The 27,958-nt window shown below is 42.1% G+C and overlaps 1 protein-coding gene across 1 annotated transcript in view; it reads left to right on the forward strand.

The window, feature by feature from the left end:
• The window catches only part of LOC147727312 (uncharacterized), a 206,803-nt gene that overhangs the window by 60,982 nt on the left and 117,863 nt on the right, over positions 1 to 27,958 (forward strand). Inside the window, exon 4 of the mRNA XM_086963091.1 lies at positions 1,903 to 2,208. Within this exon, the coding sequence (XP_086819217.1) occupies positions 1,903 to 2,208 (306 nt within the window). The remainder of the gene's footprint in view (positions 1 to 1,902; positions 2,209 to 27,958) is intronic.

Raw genomic sequence — 27,958 nt, forward strand, 5'->3', positions numbered from 1 at the left:
AGAGCATATGTCTGACTCATGACAGCTACTAAAACTCAGAGAATTAGGCTGAAAATGCCAAGAGTTGGTTGTGCCAGAATAATCTGCATCTTGTGGGTTTCCCTGAAAGAATGGAGGGCAACTCAGCTGAAATCTTTTTGGAGGAATGGATTACATGCACCGTGCAACCGAAGGGACTGTCTCACATTTTTGCCATTGAAATGGCGCACTGGGTACTCACCATGAGGCCACAGAGACTGTATCCTCAGAGCCACCAGTGAGGCAGGAGAAATACGTTATGAGAATGGCAAAATGGCCTTCTTCCTGAACCACACCAGCAAAGTACAAACACAATGGAAATCTTTCCAAAAGGCTTTTTCCATGGGGAGTGGCCAGTTGCTACAAATGCTAAAATAGCCAGAACGGAACAGCAAATTTGGACAGAATTCAAGGATCACTTCAGCAGACAGATACATTGCAGGTAATGCTGACAGCTTAGACATCACAACATTTGGTATCCCTGTTCTACAGGGCCCTTGAATGTGATAGAGTGAGGGTCAATCCCATAGCCTGTCAGGCATGGTAGGAGGAACTTGAAGTCCCCATGATGGATGGAGAGTGGTGAATGACTTGTATGCTTGTGAAAAAGTTCTCATGCAATGCCAGGTTCAAATTGATGCATTTTAACTTTGTCCATCGTATGTACTTGACCCCTATCAAGCTTCATAGGATGTACAGAAATATATTTAACAAAATGAATTGCCCATTTGCCTATTGTACCGTGGCAGACAAGATCCGCATTACAAGCACTTCTCTGAGAGGCAGAAAGGTTACCAATTTAACCATGGTGCACCTGTCTCAGGGTCTATTTAGCAGGCTTCAGGGACTATAGAGTAGAATCTCTCTAAAGTTTCAGGTTCCAGATGTAAAATAAAACTGAAACACTGATGGGTGCATGATGAGCAGTAGGAAATGAATCACAAATATCAAGAATGATAAAGCACCCTTGTAGTCATCTAAAAATAAGTAAATCTGAAATGGGATGCAGATAAATAAGGTTGGAGTGGTAGAGGGGATTATGGAATGAAAGGATGTAAAGAAGTAAAAGAAAATGGAAAAGATCCCAGAGACACCCAATGCACAGGGAGTAGGGAAAGAATGAAAAAAGTGAAAAAAGCAAGGAAGGATATAAGAAAGGAGCAAGAGGAATGGGGGGGGGGGATGAGAAAAGGGAAAGAAAGAAGGAGAGAAAGAAAGAAAGAAAGAAAGAAGAAAGAAAGAAAGAAAGAAAGAAAGAAAGAAAGAAAGAAAGAAAGAAAGAAAGAAAGAAAGAAAGAAAAGTTCATATATAAAGTTGAATGATCACCTCTTTTCTACACAACCAATCGGTGTGGGGCGCAATTGTGTTGAAGCTGGATATGTAACGGATACACATTTGCATTATGGTACATGACAATATGGAGACACATTACAATAATATGCAAAGTACATTAGGCGGGGAAAATCTAATCGAAATATTAAAGCTGTTGAAACGGTAGTTATTACTTATGTAATGCAAGGTTGTAAGTAATTAGCCATCCTAGTGGCCCCCGCATGTAACGCTGAAAACATACACACGTTGCATCTCTATCAAGAATACTATTGTATATCAATTTATACTTTGACCAATTTACAGTGACCTTAGAAGGGAAAGAGCAGTCTGGGTCTTATTTACTGAAATATTTTTCAAACTGTTTAAACTTTGAAAAGCGTATTTGTTTTACAATGTTATAATTGTTTTAAATATGGTAGGGAAAAATCTCGGTTGTTCAAAAAATCAATACCGTCTGATTGAAGGTTGTTCCAGTGGCTCTAACAACTTGACAGTAGTAGAGCATTCAACATGTGCAGATTAATTTACACCTTTGTGCTACATTGTTTCAGGCCTCATCCAGGACCCCTCAGACACCCACTCTCCGCATCTCTCGCACCAGTCTGAAACTTCACATTTACCTCAAGATGGCATCGCAGGGGCAGAGGAGACAAATAAAGATTCAAACGACTTAAATGACATTTTTACTGGAGAAGATGAACTTTTGAACCTTAAGGAGGCAACAGAGAGCCCGGCTCTTGAAAACTCTGTTCAGGAAGACGCTGCGACCTCTCTCTTACTGGACCACGCCGACTCCCAGGACACGCTTCTTGGCGGTATAGAAATCGACATTTTGTCAGAAAACCCAGAAACAACAGGTACGATCAAACCGTTTATCTTTCAATAATAAAGCATGAGAAAAAAACAGGGGTGGCCCATGCTTAATTTGTACAGGTTCTGAGTTGCACCCAGGGCCGGTCCTTAGAAAGAGGAGTTGGGTCATGGACCTTCAGAGGGGATCAGGAGCTGTCTGCAGCAGTTTCCCTCAGAAGTGACTCTAAAGAAAAGTGTTTTACTTACTGTTTCTGAAGGTTGCTCCAACCGTGACCACATGTTTTGTGGTTATCTCCTGGCTCTACCAACTCTTGTCCCGCACCCTCCCTTTACCCCCAACCCCCCAATTAGCCACTCTGACTGCTAAAGACAGTGGGTGGGTGGGGTGCCAACCAGGGTCGGATTGGGATTGAAAATCGGCCCAGGCACACAAAAAAAATCGGCCCCATTTGCACAATGCCTTTCCTCAAATCACTGCTTCGGTGTAATTACATTAAAGAGAAAGGGGTAAAAAAAATGCACACATTATTTTACACTGGAGAAACACACCTCAAAGCAAGTGAGGCCAATTCTACTCAGGCCCCCTGCCCCCCCCCCCCCCCAATATGTGCACACATTAATGAACCGGCCTAGCTAGACAAAGGGAGTGTGACACCTCTTCCTGTTGCTAAACGGGGGTAATGAGCGCCCATCTACCTCTAGAAAGGCAACTCAGACACCCACTGGGCCGCTGGCGATTTTCCACCAATAGAGACACCGCCCAAATCGCCCCCAGACTGCTAAAAAAAGCAGCCCACAGCAGGTACTCGGACACCGGCCCCTCGGGCATTGCCTGAGTGCCCGCGTTACCAATCCGACGCTGGTGCCAACACTGGTTTCATCCAATGCACTCTCTGTGCAAAGGCAAGCTCTGGTTGCACTAGTACTCATTTGTTGTGACCAGGACGTATTGTTCATTCACTGCCTTACATCTTTCTTGACGATTTGATGGTAAATTCTAGGTTATTGTCTGTGTCATCTTGTTTCTGCATATTCTTACAGCTAGAAAGATTTGTTTACCTTGTTTCATTATTTTGTTTATCTTGTTTATTTCAGGACAAATATGATAGTAGTTGAAATCTTCTATACTCGTATTTACAAGTAGGACTTTACACAATTGGGAGAGCTTGATCTCTGCGCTTTCTTTGTCATTTTTAGTCACAAATGGTGGGACGCCTCCCTTGTCCACATTACATTTGTGAGCAATGCCAGGCGGCTGGTACCTCCAGTCAGAAACGGTTGTTTGCCTGAAGTAAAGACATTCCAATGTACCAATTTAAAGCAAGTCCGCAGAGAATAAGGAGTCTATGCATCTAGGGTGGTAAGCAATCGACGACTCAAGCGTGTGGCTCATCACATTTCCCAAGCAGAGGAATTCATTTACTACCAAGGATATTGCAAATAGTTGAACAATTCTTTTTTAAATTAGGTAGAAAATGTGAGGATAATCTGTGTAGCTAACAACATTCCGCTCTGTTGGAATAACTGAAGATATGCTTCTTCACAACACGCCTTTCCCCCACCTGCAAGTGTCCCTGTCTTCTTCTTAGTTAATGTTATTAAAATATACAACGGGCATCGTCGCTGTTCAGCGCTCTGTTGATTTCCAGCTAGGTTTGTGTTGTATGGCTATCACCCTGCATACATACATTTACACATACACTCCACCAACATTTTCACGCACCACTGTGACAGAGCATTTTCAGAGACTTGCTACTAAGATCACTAAGACGTCGTTTGTCTTGAATGGGGCAGTATAAAGTAAATGTTTCATTTCTTAAGGCATTAATGACCATTTCTTTCAAGCTTCTTCGAACAGAAACACGTCCGGAGGCAAACTGGCCATGTAAGGTAATTAACTCAGTGTGGGTCACTGGCATGCATGGGTTTTCCATGGATTTGGGGAGCGCATGTTTGCTTAAATCAAAGTGGTAGTGGAGTATAACTAGAAAAGTAAGGGCGATGCTCCTGTTATTTGCTGGCACAACCCACCACTTCCCTGCAGGAAATATATATTAAATAATATATTTAGCATCTGCACACTCAACGGAATCTGTCAGTGGATAATTGTTGGACATGGCCCTTGCTAGGGTGCTTTCCCTCGAAGTTTTGCCTTTCTCCTTCCCAGTTTTCCACTGATCTGGATGCTAGCCTTAGGACTATGAGCGGGTTTGACACTGGCCTTCAGTGCAAACGCGCTGTGCTCGTCATAGCCATACTGGTGATTGGTGTTTACATGATTGGCTGATTCGAGTTAGCTGTAAGTCCCTTGTCAAGGGGTAAGACATATACCCAGGGCATGTATCTCAAATGCACCTCTGTGAACCTGCTATTACAAATTACCGGGGTAACCCAAGAAGGCCATAGGACCAGGGTAGCATATGGTATGTAAAAACAATGTGGTCCTACGGGCACATCATCAAATAAAGAAGCAACAATTAGTTAGCAATGTAGGCAATCGAAAAAATAGGATCAAAAAATGAATCACACTTAATACTGACTCAATCAGTAACATTACATTTTATGTTTCAAAACGTCAATTATAATACATTAACAAAAACTCCTGAGTTTACTTAATGGTGGTTGCTCCAAAAAGAGTGAAAAGTAAAAGGTGTTTGTAGAAGTGCTCTTATGTGCAGTTTTTAGAAAGAGAAGAAAAAGGAAATTAATAACAATTCACAGAGTAATCATAGTTCAATGGCTCTGGCAATGAGGAAATCCAGTTAGCCAGGGCCAAAAAGCCTGTTTGATGAATTCACACAATCTTTCTTTGCCTCTTGAATATTATTAATCATCCTAGCCTGGATTGACTACTGATACCCCTGTGGGTTGTGGATTTCATTGAGTCACCACCCACTTATAAACAAGAGGCAAATAAAGATTGTGTGAATTCATCAAACAGGCTTCTTGGCTCTGGCTAACTGGATTTCCTTATTGCCAGAGCCATTGAACTATAATTACTCTGTGAAACATTATTAATTTCTTTTTTCTTTTCTTTCTGAGCACTGCACACATGAACACTTCTAGAAACACCTTTTTCTTTTCACTCTCTTTGGAACAACCACTATGAAATTAACTCTAGGAGTTTTCGTTAATATATTATAATTTATGTTTTGATACATAAAATGTAATGTGACTGATTGACTCAGTATTAAGTGTGATTAGTTAATTGATCCTGTTTTTAAGCTCGCCTACATTGCTAACTAATTGTTGCATCTTTCTTTTATTACGTGCCAGTAGAAACACATTGTTTTTACGTACCTCTGTGGGCCTGTAGCACTGGTTATGACATCCACGGAGAAAGCTCATCTAATGTGCCACAAGTTTGCCCTGGTGGGGCCTGCATGCACATGTTACTGTTACTCAGCTTGGCATTTAAAAAGCTACTTGCAAAGGTACTGCATGTCTCTTGCTATATCAGAGTTCTTCCTGGTCACAGGGTGTGGTGTTGCTAAAAGGTAGGGTATGTGCGTGTTTGTGTTGCATTCAAGGGTCGTGAATGGCACCGGTGGTGTGTTCGTTATGACAGGGCCTGCTTCTTGCATTGGATTAGCATGGGGGAATCTAGGGAAAGAATACAGAGCAGTGCTTCCTACAGGCAAAATAGTAGCACTATAGTTTTTGGTATTGATGAGTTCATAATGGGGAATCCTCTCCGGTAGAATGAGTGGATTATACATTACGGTGTTGGAAGTGTCACTTTTAGAAAGTGGGCGTTTCCATGCCTCTGGCTCTGTGTGCCTGTCAACCTGTCTCCATTTTGCATCTGGGTGATAGGGGGACAGATACATCTGTGTATTTCTGATATAAGACCATAAGCTAGGGCCTTAAGGGAAACGGAGGACCTCTGACTTTGTGGGGCATCTCTGGGATTGGTAAGTGGGAATGGAATTAGGAACTACATTCCAAGGGGCAGGGTCTTGGCCCCACTAAAGATAGTTATCAAACCTCCTGGAGTAGGATGCCAGACAGGGCAACATTTATCGAGGGCCTATGCATTTCAAAGGTGCCCTTTTGAACTGACTGAATCTTCAAAGGCCAATGTGGGTATACCTTCTGGGGATCCGGCCTCTGAAAGTAGAGACACTTTTGGACTTGGACCCATACTTCGCTGGTTCAATGCTGGTACATCGACACAAGGAATCTTTACGGTAGGAAGGACTGCAACTGGACCATCCGTAGACTTGTGGAGGCCTGGAGCTTATCATACTCCAGGAATGGGACTATCACTTGGTGGATTTTGCCTGAACGTTGCTGGCCTGCAGCTTAGTGCCAACTATTGTGGCCTGGGTCCCTGAGTACTCTCCAAGGGCTGGTTTGTTGGCCTCCTGTCCATAAGATCCCAGGGACACACAGGATCTCATGATTTCCACAAGATCGTAGGGACTGCACAGGATGCGGAGGAAACGGGTGGAAGTGATCATTGGTTGGGACAAGTACTGTCCTGATGTAAACCGTAATAACACTGTGCAGAATAGTGTGCTTATAAAGATCAGCAGCCACCTGAGGTGCCGGGACATGAGGAGTTTGAGGAGTGTGGGGAAACTTGCAGAGTCCGAGGGATCCGTGCTTGCAACCAAGGGGACCTGTGCTAGCTTGCACTCTGGAGCGTGTGGTGTCCCAAGGGTGTTGGGGGAACCTGATCCGGGAGCTGAAACTGTCTTTGACCTCCAGTTCAGGGGGATGACAGTACCTGACATCACAGCATTTGTCCGAGTTTGCTGGCTCTCTCTCTCTCTGGACACACTCCACAATGTACTTTGTTGTGGAGAACATTATGACGAGGCACAAGGGGTTTGTGTGTCTTGTGGGATCCTACAGCTGACTGTCTGGGGCTACGGTTTTACAAAACTCCGCTTGAGGGGAAACATTTCTCCAGACTTGGAAGAGCGCCAGCTGCCTGGGTCACAATCTTTTGTCTACGGGGGGAATAGCAATCCTTCACTCATGCAGGTGATGCTGGGTGCCTGGATGTCTAATCCGGATAGATGAAACTAAGTAAGTGTTCTTTCTGTGTTAGGTGATTCTGACTGTCTAGTCAACGGTGCACCAGAAGGGGCAACATGTATTTCTGGCTTGTGTAGTTGAATGAGTGAGGTGCTGCGTCACAAGGCTTAGTCAATGACCTGTGAATGTTTGACCTTTCTGCAAATGAGAAAGTATGACATTTGCATATAACTGAAAAGTGTATATACAATGTGTATATCGTTTTGAACTCAATGGGGAAGTTCGACAATTTCATATAACTATAGGTGCAATATCATGTTTTGATTTCAGTGTGTGTAATACAACGACAAATGTTTTATACGGCGTGGAGTCTTTTTGTGGCCTACGCAGTGTGTTCCAGGATGGTGTCGGACCAATACTTTACACTTGGACCCTGAGGATAAGCCTGACTTCTCGATGCCAAGATACCCAAGGGTGAGCACAGGTTATTGGACATGTATATCATGTTCATCCTATCTGGAGTAGTGGATTCCGATTGGCTTTAATGCATTCCAGCTGGCCCGAAACTGCTGGGTCTAGCAATATTCATTACTGTTTTTGATTGGTTCCCTCGAACCAGTGCAGAAAAAAAATGTTTTTAGGTAGTCTGTAGTATTTCACAAAAGTTAAAAACTCTCTACAGCCTCCCTCCTGCAGGAGCATGTGCATGGCAAAATGTATCCCATATGTCATCTCCAAAAGATCAGGAATGTAAATATTTTCAGTGGGTATGTTAAACCAGGTATAGGTCACCGTCCAATTTCAGGAAGCCTGCCATCAATGCTGGTATGAGGGTTCTTTCTTGTGGTCATAGAAATTATATCTTTCAATATGTTCACACATTACGGTTTCCATCTGCGGGGGCAGTTTTTCCTAACTCAGATTGGTTGACCAACAGTCCACAGAAAATAATAGTGCATCAAATTATTTACTAGATTTTCCAAACAATAACACTTTTGTTCAACCTGACTTATGTTTGACCATATATACGCACCGCTTGGTGGCCCAAGTGAGAAAACAAATCACATTTATTGGTTTTCAAAGGATTCAAGTAATCTAATACATTAAACCGGATGTTACGAAGATGACAATCTTTGAGGGAATTCAAGCAGAAATGCTGGCTTGAAGATCCCATAGCTTTTGTCACAGTTATCAACTACTGAAAATAGGGAAAGATATAAAACAAATCATAGATTTTCAATGTCCTGACAATAGTAACAACAATATATCACTTGGTCACAGATCTCCCTCGACCTGATAGGTAGGCCTAGTGTGCAGACCCCATTAATTCATTTTTCAAGATTATCCTACATTTCTATTGTGTTTACCTTCTGCATGCGGGTATGGAGCAAATTTCATCCAATGTTCACCTGGGTCTTTCAAGAGAGAACATAGCTGACATGCATAGGCTGCTTGAGCTTGCAGAAAATCATTGACCTCCCCTCGCCCCATAAAAAATCCATTATATTGCACAACATAAAAAAGTTTAGACTTTTGTCACTTCAGAACAAAACTCAATTACTATAGGATAAAAGCAAACCATAGATATTGACTAGCATCTCACATCTGATAGATTTACTCTGCAAAAGTGCAGAAAATCGACATTTTCAGAATGTTTACAAAATGTAACAAAAAATGACATTCTTATTTGTGCTCGTATGGTGATCAATTGGGTATCTTGAGTATGAGAATATCAGGTATTATATGATTTTACGGGTTTGAGGTTTACACTGTTACTAAACTGGATGCAATATTGGTGGCAATTTCCAGAAGGAAATTCTGCTTTGTGCTCCTGTTGTTTGCTCGCATATTTCAAACATTGCTGTAGAGGAACTTTCTTTTTCCTGATTGGTTGGTCCAGATATGACTATATTCAGATTTTATCAATGACTTGCAAGTTATCATATTTGCTTTCAGCTTTCCTTGCACAGGAGCATCTAGTGAGTGCGACAGTACCTAACCTGAACACATTACATAAGGAACCTGGTCTTCTCCTCTGCATAACTGAACTCCACAAAGACTTTTAACCCCATATGCCCCAGTCTTTTGTTACTTTGGAAACAAACTCCACAACTGTAGTAAACAAGCATTTGCAATGCAATAGGTCTTGCATTATTGAGAGTTTAAACTATTGGCATTGTAAATGACAATGCCTTTTATTTACATTTTAAAAATAACACAGAAATAAAAGGCATTGTCATTTAAAATGCCAATAGCCCAAACTCTCTCAAATGCAAGACCTATTGCATTGCAAATGCTTGTAAAAAGCCCCATGCCAAGCTTTCACTTTAATGGCGACCGCGCCCTTTTCTGTAGATGAGCCACGTCTAAAGAAAGGTGCTTGGCCACCACTAAAGCGAAAGCGTGGTATGGCAAAAAAAGTATTTGTTTGTTAAGTTGACAAACAAATGTTTTTTTTTGGAACAGCACCCCATGCCACGCTTTAACTCTAATGGCATCCACTCCTCTTTCTTTAGACGCGGCTCATATAAAGAATGGTGTGCGGCTGCCATTAAAGTGAATGCACTAAATTGGTGACAGCGCTTGACTGCACCCCGACTCTAGTTAACTCTGCCAAATCACTAGGAATTACACTAGATAAGAACCTCAACATGAAAAACCACATTAACTCAATGGCCAAGAGCGCCCGCTTCCACCTGAATTACTTAAGGAAACTGAAACCCTTTATCACTGAGACAGACCTAAAACTGGCTATACAATCACTAGTCATCTCGAGGATCGAATACGGCTGCACCACATTAGCGGGCCTGCCAAAAACATCAACAGCACCTCTAAAAGCCTGCCTCAACGCAGCGGCGAGACTCATTACGGGAACAAAGAAATTCGATCACATATCGCCTCACTTGAAAGCACTAAACTGGCTACCTTACGAGGCCAGAATTCAAATGAAGATGGCCTGTATTACACACAAAGCAGTTCACTACAACACACCCAGATACCTAGCCAAGAAACTAATGATCTCAGGAGGTAAAAGAACGACTAGAAGCGCAGGAGATTTGCTATTACGACCTGCCTTTTTCCACAAGAAAAAGACCTACAACCGAGCATTCTCCGGAGCCGCCCCCAGAATCTGGAACTCACTCCCTCCTAACATCAGGAAGATTCAAAATACAGTAACATTCAAACGAGAACTGAAGAGCCACTTGATGAGTAAATACCCTACTTAGAGAAACTTAAGGATCACTGGAATGGATCAATTACGATAACTGAGAGCCGCCCACTTCATGGAAAATGGGAAGATCTTCATCGGACAATGAACTGTTGCCGTGCGCAAGCCGAGGCTTGACACTTCTCTACTACCTCATATATGTGTGAACTTTAACTTTATCTCACAGTCATACTATATAACGTCTATCTCACTTGATCTATTTATCCATATATGTGGAACCTTAACTATCTATCACAATTATTATATATAACTTCTACCACACTTGATTTATTTATACTTATTATCATGGATATGCACTGGAATGCCTTATAACCCTACCTCAACGGGCATGGTTAGTTACCATGACACAAACCAATCCGTGCCCGCCATATAATGTTAATTTGCACAGTCATTATGAATATATATTTTTATTCTTGACCATACAGTATATTGCCTTCTACCTCACTACTCTCTTGTTGTTAGTTCTGCTTTTACTATCTATATATGTAAATTTTTTCCTTGTTAAGCGCTCTGATACCCACGGGTCTTGTCCGCGCTATATAAAACACTATAAATAAATAAATAAATAAATAAATAAATAAATTGGGCACTTTTACAAAAAAACCATTTCTTTTTCAAGTTGGCCTTATTAGTAATAAAAAAGCTGGGTGCTTTGCTGAAACAGTAGTGCGGCACCCGGAGGCAAAGCGGACACTTTTGCAGAAAAGCACTTCGTGCCTGCAACAGGGTAAAACCATTAAGGAAAATAGTGCTCACAGACTGTAGATAAAACAGACCATGTAACAACACAAGTAAAAAGTCCAGTCCTTATGAGAGGTTACAAATGCGGACAAGGCGGTACTAAGGAGGGACTACTAAGCCTATTCATCAATCAAAAGCAACTATTTAGAAATGTCAGTAACAGGAACCAATTAAAAAGATTTAGCAGAAAATGGGTAGAGCTTCAAATCCATACCTGAATTATATATGAATTAAGCATGCCATGCCGATCAGCGCATGAGCTGCACTGGCTTGACCTAAGAAAAAGCATATTATATATATTATAGATGTAGACAAACAAAAAGTTAAAGGAGACCAGCACATTCTAAAGAATCTATTGGTTAGTAGCAGGCCTCCAGGGCCCTAATGAAGTAATTAGGACAGGCTGCACAGAAATAAAACGATTGTCAATTTCCTATAAATATTTCCCAAATGTGATATCTCCCTTCAGCCTCCATTGTGCAGAAACGTAGAATGTGGAAAAGATCAAGCCACTTATCTATAAACCTGGGACTTACAACTGTACCTGAGGTGCATAGGCACATGTAGAGTTGTTGGTGTCCAGTGGTACATAATCATTTCCTTTCCAGATTTAATGTGTACAATATAGACCAAGCCCTTCATTCATGTAGCCAATAACCCTGTGATATTAAGAAATACAAGTGCACTATATATTATCTAGTCTTTTGCCTCTAAGGTAAGTGATAAGTGTTCGAGGTGCCATGTTGGTACTGATTGGCTGTCTAGAAGACTACTCTGCTCCTTTGTTTTTTTTGGATTTCCAGAAATCATGACTTATCAGGTCTAACAAGATGTAGGTGACAAAAACCTTATCCAACTGTATCTTCTAAGTGCAAGGACACATGATATCCATAGAGGCACAGAGACTGTGAGACGATGTTGATGAAATTGTAAAAATGTTCCTTACTAAAAATGTTCTTAGTAAAAATGTATCATGTTCCAAAAAATCTATTTTGATGATTGTCAAAGTGAAAATTGTTATTAAGGGCATTCCTTGCAAAAAAAGTTACAATAGAGACTACTTTGAAGAGAAAATGCCTTGTCGACACAAAGCATCAATTTCACAGTCCAGCGGTGGCCGGCACAGGTAAGCACGGAGGGGCGGATCATGGCGGGGGATAGACGACAGACGACACAACGGGTATTATTTATCTATTTAATTATACCTATTCCTTTGTCTGTCGACTTCCCCCCTCCCGTCCCACCCTGCCGTGCTTACTTGTACCGGCCGCCTCTGTAACAGCCCAGCAAGCCAATTCCACTCAAATCAGCTATGCATGAGGGGTAGGAATTAAGTGAAGGGTGGAGGGGTAGGTGTTAAGCAAAAAAATTAAACTAACGCAAGATGTCACTCATGTGATAAAAGTATCAAATTGGCTAATTGTGAACCAACCAACACAATACCGCTGTCCTTCCAGAATTATTCTTTTGGATGTGATGTGGCCACTAGTCCTATTTTGTTTAACCCCTTCGATGCTGATGACGGCCTCCAGCCGTCATGCACTACGGTGGGCGTGTGCTGATGGCGGCTGGGGGCCGTCATAAACCCGCCCACTCGTGATTCTGCCGCACAGGCGCAGAATCGCGCCTGCGCCCAAGGGGTTAAACAGCAACATTGTGATTGAAGTGAAAAGTGCCAAAACATTTTCTGACTCTGATCAGAGAGATACATTTAGTGGTGAGAGAGAGATGGAAAACTTGATCTCGATTATCTGCTGAGGAGATTTTGCACAAATAATGTTATACAAAACGTTCATGAAAAGGACCCAGGAACACCATATTCACAAATGACTCCTGGCTAACCAATTGAGAACAGCAGCAAATGTACTATTCCTAATGCTACTCGGAATGGAAAGTATCGGAACAGGAATTATTTATGATGCTGTGGAGGCCAGCGACCCAATGCACACCTGCACATGTGAAGTATGTCTACCTGCAGAAAACCCAAAGGATCAAGTATCTAGGCCGACTCCGCTCTCAAACATCTACGTTTGAAAGGCAGGCCTCATAGAATTATTAGATCTTTGGAAGTTCCTTGCAAAGGAACAGAAAATGCATTTTGATGAGTCTTTCAAGTAAGCCATTAAAGAGCAAGGAAGCCCCCTACGCATTGTTATTGTCCATAAAATTACCAAATTGTACTTATTTATTTACATAAACTGAGCATTTGCTTAAACACAGAAATTATTATACCAGTGCAAAATGTCAATTAATCGGATATAATCTGGTGTAATTTGAGAATTTTGCAATGCTCGGAAAAGTGAGAATTTTTCAACATTTCACATAATGCAAAGGTTCATTTTTTCTTTTTGACCACAGTATATTAAAATTAAGAGGGTTGGTCCTGAATGCTGAGCTGTTAATGTTAATGTTTTCCAATTTGACCTAACCAAGCAATGTTGTTGCTCTCACCAACTATCGAGCTAATGTTTTCTTCTGTTTTACGACAATATGGTTTGATCCTCCTTTTAATGTTCAATAGTTGTTGCACTCACACCTATCACTTCCTCACCCACTCCAAGATGTCTGCCGATCTCGGTTACCATCTCAAAATGGAGCCCACACTTTTCAGTCACCGCTAGTCCATCGTTTGTTTTCACCTAATTCACTGTTCACGCCACTATACGGCTCCCCACAGCTGTGCCTCCACACAACCAGCTATCCCGCTTTCCTGGACGGGACCTTTCACGCCCGTTTCCGAGACCCCATTGAGGTAAGCTTGCTCAGAACCTCTCCTTGGTCCGCTCTGCCTGACTTTAGACAGTAGCGAGACAGTAGACTGATTCCCTGCGGTTATTTGTCTCCATTACAGGAGTCCAAAGCACCGGACTGCAGCAAATTGTAGCCGCATATTGCCATTCATTCATCAGGTTCTTATACCAGAATTGGGCCCATGCCACTGCGCACAGATAATACTCCTCCTCACTAGTCCGCCGTTACCGGCACTCCCAGCAACCATTCGGGTTCCTTACGGCTTGTCTTATCTCCATAGGGTGCCGTATTCCTTCACAGTACGCTCACCAGACGTTCTGCCATGTTAACTACCGCCCCACAGAAACCCTTAACCCCTAAAGGTAAAACTTTATTCTGTGTAATGTGCCTTCGGTGAAGCCACCTACTCCCCCCATTTCGCTATTCGGAGCATGGCAACGTCTCGAATTACTGACACCCGTGGTTCCATTCCACTGTTTACTCTTCCTATAACTCCGGGTTTCCCGCTCACTTCCTCACTGCCACTGTTTGAGACCGATAACTTCACGGACTCACAAGGTCCTTGCCGGAAACGAAACCACTTCACGAGCTCATCGCCTCTCGGAACCTTTTAACCAATCATGGCATGTCGCATTAAGCATAAAAACCTTGCTGTCGAATCCTACAACCATCTCACCGCAGGTCGAAATATGAGCACAACAATCTCTGTGCCCCTTCGATTGATCAGTACTCCTGCCTTGCACCTGAATCCCTTCACCGCCGGTCGAAATATGAGCACAACAACTACTGTGCCCTTTCGATTAATCAGTTCTCTTGCGTTGCATCTGATTCACACGCAATACACCTTCCCACCAGTTCACCGCGCCAAACTTAGATACGACTTCCCACTTCAGCACATGGTCACGGACTGTCACAGTTCAATGTAGTATGTCTGACATGCTTATTTTAATTGTAAATAATTCTGACTTGAGACAAAATGGTTTCTCTTCTCCCTTTTTCTTCCTCCTGTTTATTCACACAGGCCTCCCAAATCACTCAGGCAAAAGTATTAATATTATTCCTGAAGATGATCCCAGTTAATAATTGGAGATAGGGATCGAAACGTCACGTCGACTGTTTTAACAATACTGCACTTGTGAATTGTGTAATTTGTGTTGCAGTATTTGTTGGTTTGAGCTTTCACAAGATTGCATTGTATTGTAAGCCACCTTTCTCTCCACTCTGTTTGCCTGTTAATTTTTCCCCTGTATTGTCTTCCTGTTACTTGGTACATGCTTGTGCCCAGTTGTTTGATTCTTGTCGTGTCTCACGTTACTTGGGAATCTTCATTTAATTCTGGCATAAAATACTCCTTTGTCCGGCTGGACATTGGACAAAAAAAGAAACATAGTCCTTATTTAAGTCTATGTTTATTACTTCTAATTGTATTTGAAAAGTTTAGGACCTTTGTTCTTTTCAAAATCTAGCCAAGAGTGCGACATGTTAGCAAATCCCCTGTGAGGGACGAAACGCGTAATGGCTACTGCGCTATTCGTGGAGTTTGAATAAACTGCAGCTGACAAGCCACAGTGGTCCGCACGCTCTTTCTTTTGCCTGGTGAGGACTGGCTGAGTGGGAAGGAGTTCATTTGTGTGTGTATATATATGGCACCGACTCCGTGAGTTAACTCAAGTTTGAAGTTTTATTTTCAAAGCTGCATGAAGACGCATTATATATATATATATATATATATATATATATATATATATATATATATATATATATATATATATATATATATATATATATATATTCCAAGCACACTGGGTTTTGCTGGGTACCTCCTCCCGTCGTCAGGTGGCGCGAAAATCGGCAAACCCTCAGCCGAAAATTCAATGGACAATCCACAATTCTGCCAATAAGCAAGGTCGCGCACTCAAGGAGTTTCAGCCAGCAGTTTATTCACCGGATTTCGCTACGCGTTTCGACACACAAGGTGTCTTGATCACACGATAACTTTTACCTCGTGAATGAACATTTTAAATACACAGTGAAAAATATCAAGAGTGGTAAACATAGAAGATGTGCATTTCCCTCAATGCATACCAAGTAGATACAAGTCGGCCATATTGGAATGGATACAATGCAAGGTAAAACATGATTAATTCTCAGTTATAACAATGCACAGTTTAAAAAGTAATTGCAAACTAGATAATTAAACAACAATTAATTAATACATTGCGTCTAATATGAAATGATACTAAACAATATGGCCTATTTCAGACATATAAACGGACCAATGACCGCTAGACAACGCAGACATGATACTGTGCTGGGGTTTATAGGAATACTATTTATCGGGGTAGAGGAGAACCCAGTGGTCCGTAACCCAATTAACACTCATATCATAATTCCCATGAGGGAGCAATTTTCATTCCAAAAATATATACCAAAGTTCTCTCCCAGTTTGGAGAGATGAGGAGACGCACACGGTACACAGGATGCAGGCAGCATATTTATTAGGCAGTATGAGGCACCTGACGCGTTTCGTTTTGCATAAAACTTCTTCAGAGGTCTTGCCTCAGTCCGTGAGAGTTCAAAATGGGTTACAGGTGTGGTTTTTAACATCTATGCCAGCTCTCTAGTGGACACCCTCATTGTGGTGGTTTGCTCGGTATCATGGTAGCTGAAGTCCCACATGTGTTGTTTATCTCGTAACTCTCCTTTGACGCTTTTCAAAAAAGGTTTTGCCTCAATTCAGAAGAGTGCCGTGTGGATTGCAGTGAAAGTTAATACCAACGTTGCCAGTCCCCTCCATGAGCGGTTAACTCGGCATGCTGATTCCTGCAATTCCTCGCTTGCTGTTTACATAATGGCTCTCTGCGAGATGGTCGGTGAAATCATTACTGTCTTTCCTGGAACGTCCTAGTTTCAAGTTTCCAGGTCTGTGTAACTCCCTTGTTGCTTCTCAAACTTTTGTGGGACTGCGGGGGAACCATACCCGACTCCGGTGTCAGGCGGAAGCCTGTTTCCCCTTAACTTCGGTTTTGCCGAGACGTGCAGTAGCGGTTCAAATCGGGGAAACTTTTTGGCGCTCTCACTGGTGGTGCGTGTTCTCTGCGACAGAACCACGCCGCTATGTATCAACCAAAGTTCTCTCCTAGTTTGGAGAGATGAGGAGACGCACACGGTACACAGGATGCAGGCAGCATATTTATTAGGCAGTATGAGGCACTTGACGCGTTTTGTTTTGCATAAAACTTCTTCAGAGGTCTTGCCTCAGTCCGTGAGAGTTCAAAATGGGTTACAGGTGTAGTTTTTAACATCTATGCCAGCCATCTAGTGGACACCCTCATTCTTGCGGTTTGCTCGGCATCATGGTACCTGAAATCCCACATGTGTTGTTTATCTCGAGACTCTCCTTTGACGCTTTTCAAAAAAGGTTTTGCCTCAATTCAGCAGAGTGCTGTGTGGATTGCAGTGAAAGTTAATACCAACATTGCCAGTCCCCTCCATGAGCGGTTAACTCAGCATGCTGATTCCTTCAATTCCTCGCTTGCTGTTTACATAATGGCTCTCTGCGAGATGGTCGGTGAAATCATCACTGTCTTTCCTGGAACGTTCAAGTTTCAAGTTTCCAGGTCTGTGTAACTCCCTTGTTGCTTCCCAAACTTTTGTGGGACTGCGGGGGAACCATACCCGACTCCGGTGTCAGGCGGCAGCCTGTTTCTCCTTGACTTCGGTTTTGCCGAGACGTGCAGTAGCGGTTCAAATCGGGGAAACTTTTTGGCGCTCTCACTGGTGGTGCGTGTTCTCTGCGACAGAACCACGCCGCTATGTATCAACCAAAGTTCTCTCCCAGTTTGGAGAGATGAGGAGAGGCACACGGTACACAGGATGCAGGCAGCATATTTATTAGGCAGTATGAGGCACCTGACGCGTTTCGTTTTGCATAAAACTTCTTCAGAGGTCTTGCCTCAGTCCGTGAGAGTTCAAAATGGGTTACAGGTGTGTTTTTTAACACCTATGCCAGCCCTCTAGTGGACACCCTTATTGTGGCGGTTTGCTCGGCATCATGGTACCTGAAGATATATATATCCAAACCACTTTTGTTACCGTGTCCAAGCCTCTTTAGCACGGCGGGCCAATGGCGGGGTCGCTACCCCCAAAACATCACACAACTCCTGGATACCTTCTTCAATTTCAAAAAGAAAAACCAGAGCTGTGGCCACAATTTCTTTTGAGCGCGTTTATTCGGAAACAGAAACACCCAACGTGTTTCAAAGTTCCTTCACTTCTCTTTCACGGGTGAGGTTACATTGTTGTCATTCTTGTTTTTAAAGAGACATAGTCTCATTGTTAGCATGCACGTGATTATAAACATAAAGAACATACTTAGTCACACTTTTGTCTGTTTGCATTAAATAAATAAAGTTTAGAAATGTGTATTACATTTCGATGTGAAGGCTTAAACATAAATTAAATGTCCAAAGCATTTTTACATTTTGTAAAATACTCCTGGAAGCAAAACGCGAGCGATACACACTCTTTTCATTGTTCACATTGAACAAATCGGCTCTTACATTCCGGCCTTAAGCTCGGAGCGGGCATTCTTCTGACAAGGTGAGTTCGACAAACTGCTTAAATTAATCCAGTGGCAATACGGCTAATTTCAGGTGATACTCAGAAGGGCTCTCGCTAGAGTTCACCAGTTTTAACAGCGCGCTAAAAAGGTTGTGTAAAGTGCAAGACCTGCATTTTGCTAACAACAATGGCAAATGTGAGGGAAACTAGGAGGAAGGAGGGAGCTTCTAAAATGTTTCTTAAACCCACTGAAAGTACATCGAGGCCAGCAATACCGCAACAGGATAAACCTGACGATACAAAACGGAAATTGTGGGATACTGTAGTATTCACTGTGTTGTGCCTTCCAGGCACCTGTAGTTAGAACCTTTGTACTTGTATGTTCTATGCTTTGTGTGAGAATGTTGCCTTCTGGCAGTTGATAGCTGTTCCTGCCCCTCTGTCGCTGTGCTTCTCCTAAGCTGAATAAATCAAGACTACAAGCTACCTTATTGTGCTGTCTCCATGATTACTACAAATTTGTTGGCGACGATGCTGCTTAGGAGAAGGTAAAAGAACCTGCCTTACCTCGTTCTCCTCGTATTCCTGTGGAAAGAGCACCGTGGACCGAGTGCACACGAAGACCGACCTTTTCTAAACCTTTATCGACAAGCCGACGACAACTGATCCCAAGATAAGTGTTTCCGCTTTACTCTATGCGCGTTTTAACTTCAAATAAGACTCAAAAGTACATTTTAATTGAGGGCTCAGAAAGTCCAGCGCGAGCGTTTGATTGCGTGCGCTACTCCCCGCGTCATCGGTTCCAGCGCAAGCGTTTGGTTTCCAGCGTTACCACGCTCTGTTCCTGCGCGCTTGTTGCCAAAGCAACCATCGCACGCGCACTCGAGCAGCGAAACGCGTCTCCGTGACAACCAAACCTCGCTGCGTCTGAGCCGCCCTTGAGCCTGTTCGCGCTCCGCTCTGTCTTCTCCTGCTTTTACGCGAGAAGCATTATCAAAACTGTGACTTGGTCCTGAATCTTCTTACATCGGTGCCATCTGCAGAGAGGAAAAAAAACCAAAGGAGATCTATTTACATGAACGTGGTGATAAAGAAGATTCACCCTTTATAAAACATTACGAGGTGTTTATGTGGTTAAACCCTTACACGTCATTGCCATCTAGTGGTGAATGTAACAACTACATGGTCTTTGACTAATAGAGTGTGAAGGAAAATTCAAAAGAGTGTGAAGGAAAATTCGAATTTTGCACACTCAACTTTTCCTGTACAGCGACAGAGTTAGTCAAAAAAAAAAAGGAAAAAAAACACTGCATTTCAGTCAGTATGCAATCGGTCTCTCCTCCTCCTCCTTTTCTGGAGACCCCAGGCAATCCTCCCATAATCTGGAGAAAATGGTTTGATGCTTTTGAGACCTATTTGGGGGCTATAGGCGCGTCAAGATATCGCGCAGAAAGGAAGAAGTGTCTGTTATTACACTCTATGGGTTTTGAGGGTAGAGAAATCTTTAAACACTTACCCCCCTTGGTGAGGAACAATGCAGAAGAGGACGTAGATGAATATACCGAGACAAGGTTAAGACTTGAATTGCGTTTTGATGTCAAGCCTAGTCTTGTTGTAATAAGACACAAATTCTTCAAAAGGGAACAACTACCAGGGGAGGATGTTGAGACCTATGTTTCTAGTCTTAGACAACTAAGTGCTGAATGCGAATTTGAAGGTTTTAGGGAACAATTAATTAGAGACCAATATGTTTGCAAGTGCTCTGACAAGTCTATTCAACAGAAGCTACTAACTTTGGGAAACCCTACTCTTGAAGAGACTATTCGTATGGCCAAGAGTATAGAACTGTCAAAAAAAGAAGTAAAGGAACTTGAAAAGAAATGTGATGAAGGTGTTTCCATTGTCAGAACCAAGGAGAACAAGGACAATAAAGGAGCTTTTGGTCAACAACGTCTTGATAGAAACAATGTTCCTGGTTCACAGCGTTTTGAGAGAAATGCTTTTTCTAGAAGTGAGATTTGCTACAGATGTGGAAATCCTTCTCATAACAAAAATAACAAGTTCTGCCCTGCCAGGAACTCTACCTGTCGGAACTGTGGAAAGTTTGGCCATTTTGCCAAGATATGTCAAGTCTCTAAACAGCGAAATTCTACTTTCAGCAACAAATCCCAGAGTCTGGGTACTGTCAATACAGTTGGGAATCTCTCAGAGTCCTATGGAAGTACTGGTGATGAATCTGACTCTATGAACACCATCCAAGACGACCTTAGGGACATGGTTGTGGTGGTACGGGATGATGGTGTCATTATTGGGGATCCTTCTGATTGTGTTGATCCTTTTGAAGATTTTGGTGTGGGTGACAAGTTAATCACTTTGTTAGTAGATTCAGGCGCTAGAGTAACTATGATCACACAAGAACTGTTTGATGTGACTTGGCCTGAAAGGAACCTCCTACCACCTGACAGAACCCCTGTTTCTTATGAAGGGCGTAGGATAGCTCTTCTTGGTTTTTTTGAAGACATCATTCAGTTCAGGGGAAGGAGGATTTTGGGTAAAGTTTATGTCTCATTAAAAGGCCTAAACATTTTGGGGTGGTTCCACCAGGGATTGTTCAAGATGATCCTTAGACCTGGTTCTAAAGAACAGATTAGTATCGAGGAATCTTGTGACAACGTTGAGAGTTTGGCAGTCATTGTCTCAAATGACTATGTCGAGAAATTGATTTCTAAATTCCCCACTGTATTCAGGAATAGCCTTGGCATCATTAAAGGTTTCAACCATGAGATTAGAGTTAAAGATGGTGCTATCCCTATAAAACACAAGGTCAGGAGTGTTCCTTTCAGCGTGAGAGATGATTTGGAAAAGGAGTTGATGGGGTTATGCAAGAAAGGAGTCATAGAACCTATTGAGTCGTCCTTGTGGTTGTCTCCTCTTGTTGTCGCCAGAAAAAGGAATGGGGATTTGCGCGTCTGTGTGGATTTGCGCAGTCTCAACAAAAACATCTGGATTGATTCACACCCCTTACCAAAAATCACAGATTTGTTGTCTCTTACCAGAGGAGCTAGGTGGTTCACAAAGTTGGATTTGGCCTCCGCTTACCACCAGGTGGTGTTGAGTCAATCTTCTAGACATCTGACTGCGTTTGTCTCACCTTTTGGCAGCTTCCAATACTGCAGGATGCCTTTTGGCCTTGCGTCGGCGGCTGCAGTTTTCCAAAGGTTGATGAGTCAGATGTTTAGAGACACTCCTGGAGTAATTGTTTTCCAGGATGATGTTTTGATTTTTGGCGAAAACAAGGTGGATCATGACTTTTCTTTGAATCAGGTTCTGGAAATCATGCAAGAAAAAGGGATTGTATTAAAGAGAGAGAAATGTGTTTTCTTTAAAGAAAAAATGGAATTCCTGGGTCATGTTGTTTCACATGAAGGTGTGGAACCACGTCCTGGTCTGGTGAAAGCCATTGTTGATGCTTCGCCTCCCGTTGATAAATCTGGCTTAAAGTCTTTCATTGGACTCAGTGAATTTTACTCAAGATTTATCAAAGACTATGCGTCAAAAGTTCAACCTTTGACTAACATGTTGAAAAAGAATGTGCCTTTCGTCTGGGATAAAAACTGCCAAGAAATTTTCAAGTGGATTAAGTGACAGTTAGTTGGGGACAGCATCCTCAAACCTTTTGATCCCAACAAAGAATGTGTTGTGACTGTGGATGCGAGTGGGTTTGGACTTGGGGCTGTTCTCACTCAGAGGAATGGGCAAATCGATAACACCATCGCATATGCTTCATGGGTTTTGCGTGGGGCTGAGGTGAACTTCTCCGTCATTGAGAAGGAGCTTTTAGCTTGCTGGTGGGCGGTCAGGAAGTTTAATCCTTATCTCTGGGGTAGTCATTTCACGATTCGTACGGATCATAATCCTCTAGTCTCTATCTTGTCTGGAGAAAAGATTAAAGAGCATACCCCTAGGATTGCTAGGCTGTCCACAAAGCTTCTTCAGTATGACTTTGAGGTTGTTTATCTGCCAGGTTCGAAGAATGTCAGAGCCGACTATTTTTCTCGTTTCCCATTAGCTGATAATGATTCTGAGGCTGAAAAGGAAGATGATCTTGAGGATTGTTTTGTTGCGGCTTCGGATCTTGAAGGTATGTGTGCTATCAGTGAAGTTGAGTGGAAGAGGGAGTTATTGAAGGATGTGGTACTCCTTCAGGTTGTGAATTATCTGAAGTCTGGGTGGCCTAAGGAAAAGAATGTTTCTGGTCTTTTCCAAACCTTTGTCAAAGTTGCTGATGAACTCACTGTTGAAGATGGCATTCTCATGCGGTGTGGTAGGCTCATTCCCCCTGAGAGTTTGCGGAAGCGTCTGGTGCACATGAAGGACATTTAGGGAAAACTTTCACCAAACGTAGGTTGAGAGATGTGTTTTGGTGGCCACAGATGGACGTTTGTGTTGATACTTTAGTTGACAATTGTGTCATTTGCAAGTCCTCAGACAAAAGTCACAAGGTCAGGTCTCCCCCTTTGGAACCCGTTCAATTTCCTGAAAGGGCGTGGGAAAAGATTGGAGTTGATCTAGTTGGTCCTTTTTATCTTTTACCTCCTTGTTCCCGCTTTGCCATTGTTGCCATTGATTATTACTCCAAATGGCCGGAAATTCGTTTTATCAGTGAACCCTCTTCTGCTAGTGTTATTTCTTTTTTGAAAGACATCTTCTTGAGAGAAGGCTTTCCTTCAGTTGTCATGACTGACAATGGTGTCCAATTTGTCAGTTGTGAATTTGAATCTTTCCTTAAACAGGGTGGTGTGACTCATAAAAAAAGTTCTCTTTACCATCCCCAGGCCAATGGCCTTGTTGAGAGGATGAACCGTGTTCTCAACAACTGTGTCCAGTGGGCCATTGCCAGTAAGTGTGTGGTTGAGAATGCTGTGCGTTCCATGTTATGGTTTTACCGTACAACAGCCCATTCTTCTACCGGGGTTTCTCCCTTTGAACTCCTGAGGGGTAGGAAACCTTCTACTAAAATTTGTTCGGGCTGGATGTCAAAATGGGTGAAGATGGATGTTATGGATGGTGTTGATGATTTTGTCAGAGACAATGTCTCTGAAGCTCAAAAGAAGCAAAAAACCTATTTTGATGAACGGAAGAGGTCTGCTCTCCATGATATTCGTGCAGGTGATATCGTTCGCATTAAAAATCCTGTTCAAGTCACCAAGGATAGAAGCAAATTCTCTCAGCCACTTGTGGTTGATAAGGTCTGCGGGAATGCTGTACGTGTGAATAATAAGGATTGGTGGAACATCTGTAAAATTGTGAAGGTTAGTAGTGATGATGCCTTCCCTTGTGTTCCTCAGTCCAATCCTAGCTCTGTTTTAAACGACAAACGTTTTAGTACTGCTGATAATAACGGAAATGGCAGTAGTGTTGATGTTGCCTTTGTACCTGGGCCTCGCAGGAGTCATAGAGTGTGTAGGATTCCTGCCAGGTTCAGATAACTTTTTGCTTCTGTTTTTTCCTCTTCATATCCAGTGGTATTTTCTCTTTCCTTTTCCTACCTGTCTCATTTTCTGGTCTTTCTTTCTTCCCTTCTTTTCTTTTCCTTACTTTTCCTTTTCCTCTCTCCATTTTCACCTACGAATGTTTCTTCTTTTGTTTTACAGAAAAGAGGATAATGTAGTATTCACTGTGTTGTGCCTCCCAGGCACCTGTAGTTAGAACCTTTGTACTTGTATGTTCTATGCTTTGTGTGAGAATGTTGCCTTCTGGCAGTTCATAGCTGTTCCTGCCCCTCTGTCGCTGTGCTTCTCCTAAGCTGAATAAACCAAGACTACAAGCTATCTTATTGTGCTGTCTCCATGATTAATACTGATACCTTATGGAAAATTTTAAAAAAAGAACAATCCAAATGGTGGGAGGCAACTGCCCTCATAAAATACATTGAGTGTAATAGGATCCCACGAGGACTCAGGATTTTCGTAACACCAACTTTCCACAAGCCCGACCCTGAAATGGGGGATGAATGGATGACGAATAACCATGACAGCTCAATGAATATGCTGGAAATTCTTATCAAATATGAGGAAAGAGATTGTGCCAAATTAAATCTGGAAAGTGAAGAATTGATTAAAAGATTAAAGGAGTTGTACACTGAAAGTGAATTTACTTTGGAAATGAATAAAATGGATAAAAGACTTGAAAAATAGAAGAGGAGATTAAAGAGAAAAAACAAAGGAAATACTATCGCGACAAGATTGATTATGAAAAGGGACAGATATTGACCTTTGGAAAAAGATTTGATCAACTGAGAAAGACAACGGATACGGAAGATAAAAACAATAAAAAAACTAAAGCCAGCACTAGCAGAGACATAATGATGAACAAAGCAAAGACAGTGCTCAAAACAAGGTGATGGAAGGAACTGAAAGTGACACAAGTGTGAGTGATGTGTCTGTCCAGTCGGAACCAGCTAATGTAAAAGCCCGAATTTTAAAGAGTTCAACCTAATGGCCCGAGGACGGCAAACATCGGCCAAACTTAATTACACAAATCTACGGATTGATTTATTTAACTTTACCAGGAAGCTGAAATTACGAAACAGGTTTGCCACGAAACAAATGCGTCACAAAGACTCAAGTAGAGAACAAATAAGTGATCTCACGGTAAATGATATTAAGACCTTGCAAACTTTTCATGAACTTGCTGGAAATAGGGATGCCATTGATGATCCTTTCCTAAATCTTATTAACACTGACATTAATTTTGAAATGAGTAGTCGAAGTGGTTTTAAACCAAAATCAATTTTTGTTCCACAAATTGTAAACAGCAGCATTGAAAGCTTTGAAGCTGGAATGATTAGTGAGTTTAAAAAGATTGACAAAAACAAACCCAGGCTAAATTATAACTTGAGTAAAGCACAATTTCAAGCGGTAAACGAACTAGAAAGTTACAATGACGTGGTGATAAAAAGCTCCGATAAAGGAGGAAACGTTGTTATTTGGCCCTTAGAAATGTATTTAGCAGAAGGTCTCACTCAATTGAGTGACACAGACAAATATGTTGTAGCAAATAGACAATATACGAGGAAGCTAAAAATGATTATTTTTGAAAGTTAAATGATTGGAAAGAAAAAGGTCTTTTAGAAGATGCGGAATATGAATTTCTACTCTGTAGACACCCACAAATTCCGGCATTATACCTTTTGCCAAATTTACATAAGAAAATAGTTACACCACGGGGCGACCTATAGTATCCTCAAGGGGAAGTCTGCTTGAAAATACCTTGCGGTATGTAGACCACTTTCTCCAGTCCTTTGTACAAACCCTCCCATCATATGTCAAAGATAGCTCGGATTTCCTTAGAGTTATCAATGATGTAGTTTGGGATCAGAATTATCTATTGATACATTTTGATGTAGCTAGCCTATACACAAGTATACCACAAGATTTAGGTATAGATGCTAGCAGATATTTTCTCAAAGGAAGATCGCGCTCTTTTTTAATGCACACCGAAATGCTGTTAAATATGATTTTGATTTGTCTACGTAACAATTTATTCATATTTAATAAACAACTGTATAGGCAAACCCAGGGGACTGCAATGGGAACTTGCTACGCCCCCAGCTTTGCAGGTCTTTACCTGGGCTGGTGGGAGAAGCAAGTGGTGAATAACATCTCCCACTTCAATGACCATGTCGTCCTCTGGGTCAGGTGCATCAATGAAATATTTTGTATATGGAATGGCACAGAAGAACAAGCCAAAGAATTTGAAATACTACTGAATGACAACTCACTTAATTTACAGTTTACTAGTCACATGAGCAAGACAAGCATTGATTTTCTTGATCTCAAATTAACTGTTTTTAACAATAAACTGACTAGAATATTATTTCGCAAGAAAACAGCAGGCAATAGCCTGCTACATGCGGGGAGCTGCCATCCGGCAAACTTAATCCGCAGTATTCCTTTGGGCGAACTGATCAGAGCCTAAAGAAATTGCAGCACAGAAGAAGATTATCAAAAAGAAAAACTGATTATGGTGCAAAGATTTAGCGAAAGAGGTTACAGCAATAAGGTCATTCAACAGGCAGAACTCCAAGTAGACAAAATGAAAAGATGTGAATTATTGATTCATAAACGTAGAGAGAAAAAAGAAGATTCATCACAGATTACAACTGTCAATCCTGGGAAGTCAGGAGAAGCCTAAAGAAATTTTGGGAAATTCTAAAAACAGACAAAGACATTGAGCAAGGGATTGCAGAAAATCCCTCCATAACTTTCAGAAAGGCAAAATCTTTGAAAGATACACTTTGTACATGTTTGATAAAAGAACATAAGAAAAGCAGTGGTGTAACAGGTTTTTTTTACTTACACTAAGTGCAAAGCGTGCAAACACAGTGAAAACTGTAAAAATCTTAAAATTACATCTGATCAGCCAACATACAAAATCACCAAACATCTAAACTGCAACACCGAAAGCGCGATCTATGCTTTAAAGTTTCCATGTAACAAATTTTACATTGAGAGCACACTGCACAAAGCTAAAAATAAGAGTCCTCGAACATTTGAGGGCTATTAAGAATGTAGATCGCCAATATCCAATTGCGCGTCATTTTGCAATCACACATGATCAAAATCCAGACTTAGTGAAGTTTTATTTTCTGGTAACAGATTGAGGGAGTTGAGAATACTTGAGTCCAAAATCATTATTAAATATAAAACGGTGCATCCAATAGGTCTCAACCTTGATGAGGAACTTTCGGTACACTTCTGAATAACAAAATAAGAGAACTTTTAGAAAATGACCTGTTAAGACAAAGTCTTGATTTTAAATGTTTTTAATCACAGCGCACTGCCTATATTTTGGTTATTAATAGCTGCACATTTTATGTTTTTTCTAGAGATAAAGCATGAATGACATGTGCACTGTTGGACTACCTATGCCCACTGGGGCAGAATTGCCTGAAGGTTGACCCTAGAACTTTGTCCGAAATGAAGCTTCAAATGTCTGTAGAGAATCGCTTGGCCCAATGCCAAGATGGCCGCACCATAGGAGCTCAGTGTGTGAGCTCCGGGGTCCGGGATAACTGATTTCAGTTTAAATCCCAGAAAAACCCTGACAAAAAAGGACATCTTCGCAACATTCGCCCCCCCCCCCGATACAAGGAGAAAAGGGTAAATTCATGAGACATACCTGGAAAGGGAGAAACGAGAGCCCAGCGCGACTGCTCCCCAAGGACTGGACTTCCAGGGCTGCTCCCCAAGGATTGGATTCCCAGCACTGCCCAGGAGAGAGACGGCGATGAGGGGCCCGAAAATGAAGGTGGCGAGAGTCTGGACATGAAGGCACCGGCTGATCCCAGCGCACTGATCATCACGAAAGGAGGGAGACTCAGTCCACGTTGCCCCGACTGCCTGGTGACCCTGACGGCTCCGGGGCCCCTAAGAGGTACGGCCGCATTGATCACAGGGTATCCACGACGCAGATGCCGATTGCAGTGACCGGAGACCGGAGACCGAGGCTGGAGGAGGAGT

The sequence above is a fragment of the Lissotriton vulgaris genome, chromosome 3_1, assembly GCF_964263255.1.
Source record: "Lissotriton vulgaris chromosome 3_1, aLisVul1.2, whole genome shotgun sequence".
NCBI lineage: Eukaryota > Metazoa > Chordata > Amphibia > Caudata > Salamandridae > Lissotriton > Lissotriton vulgaris.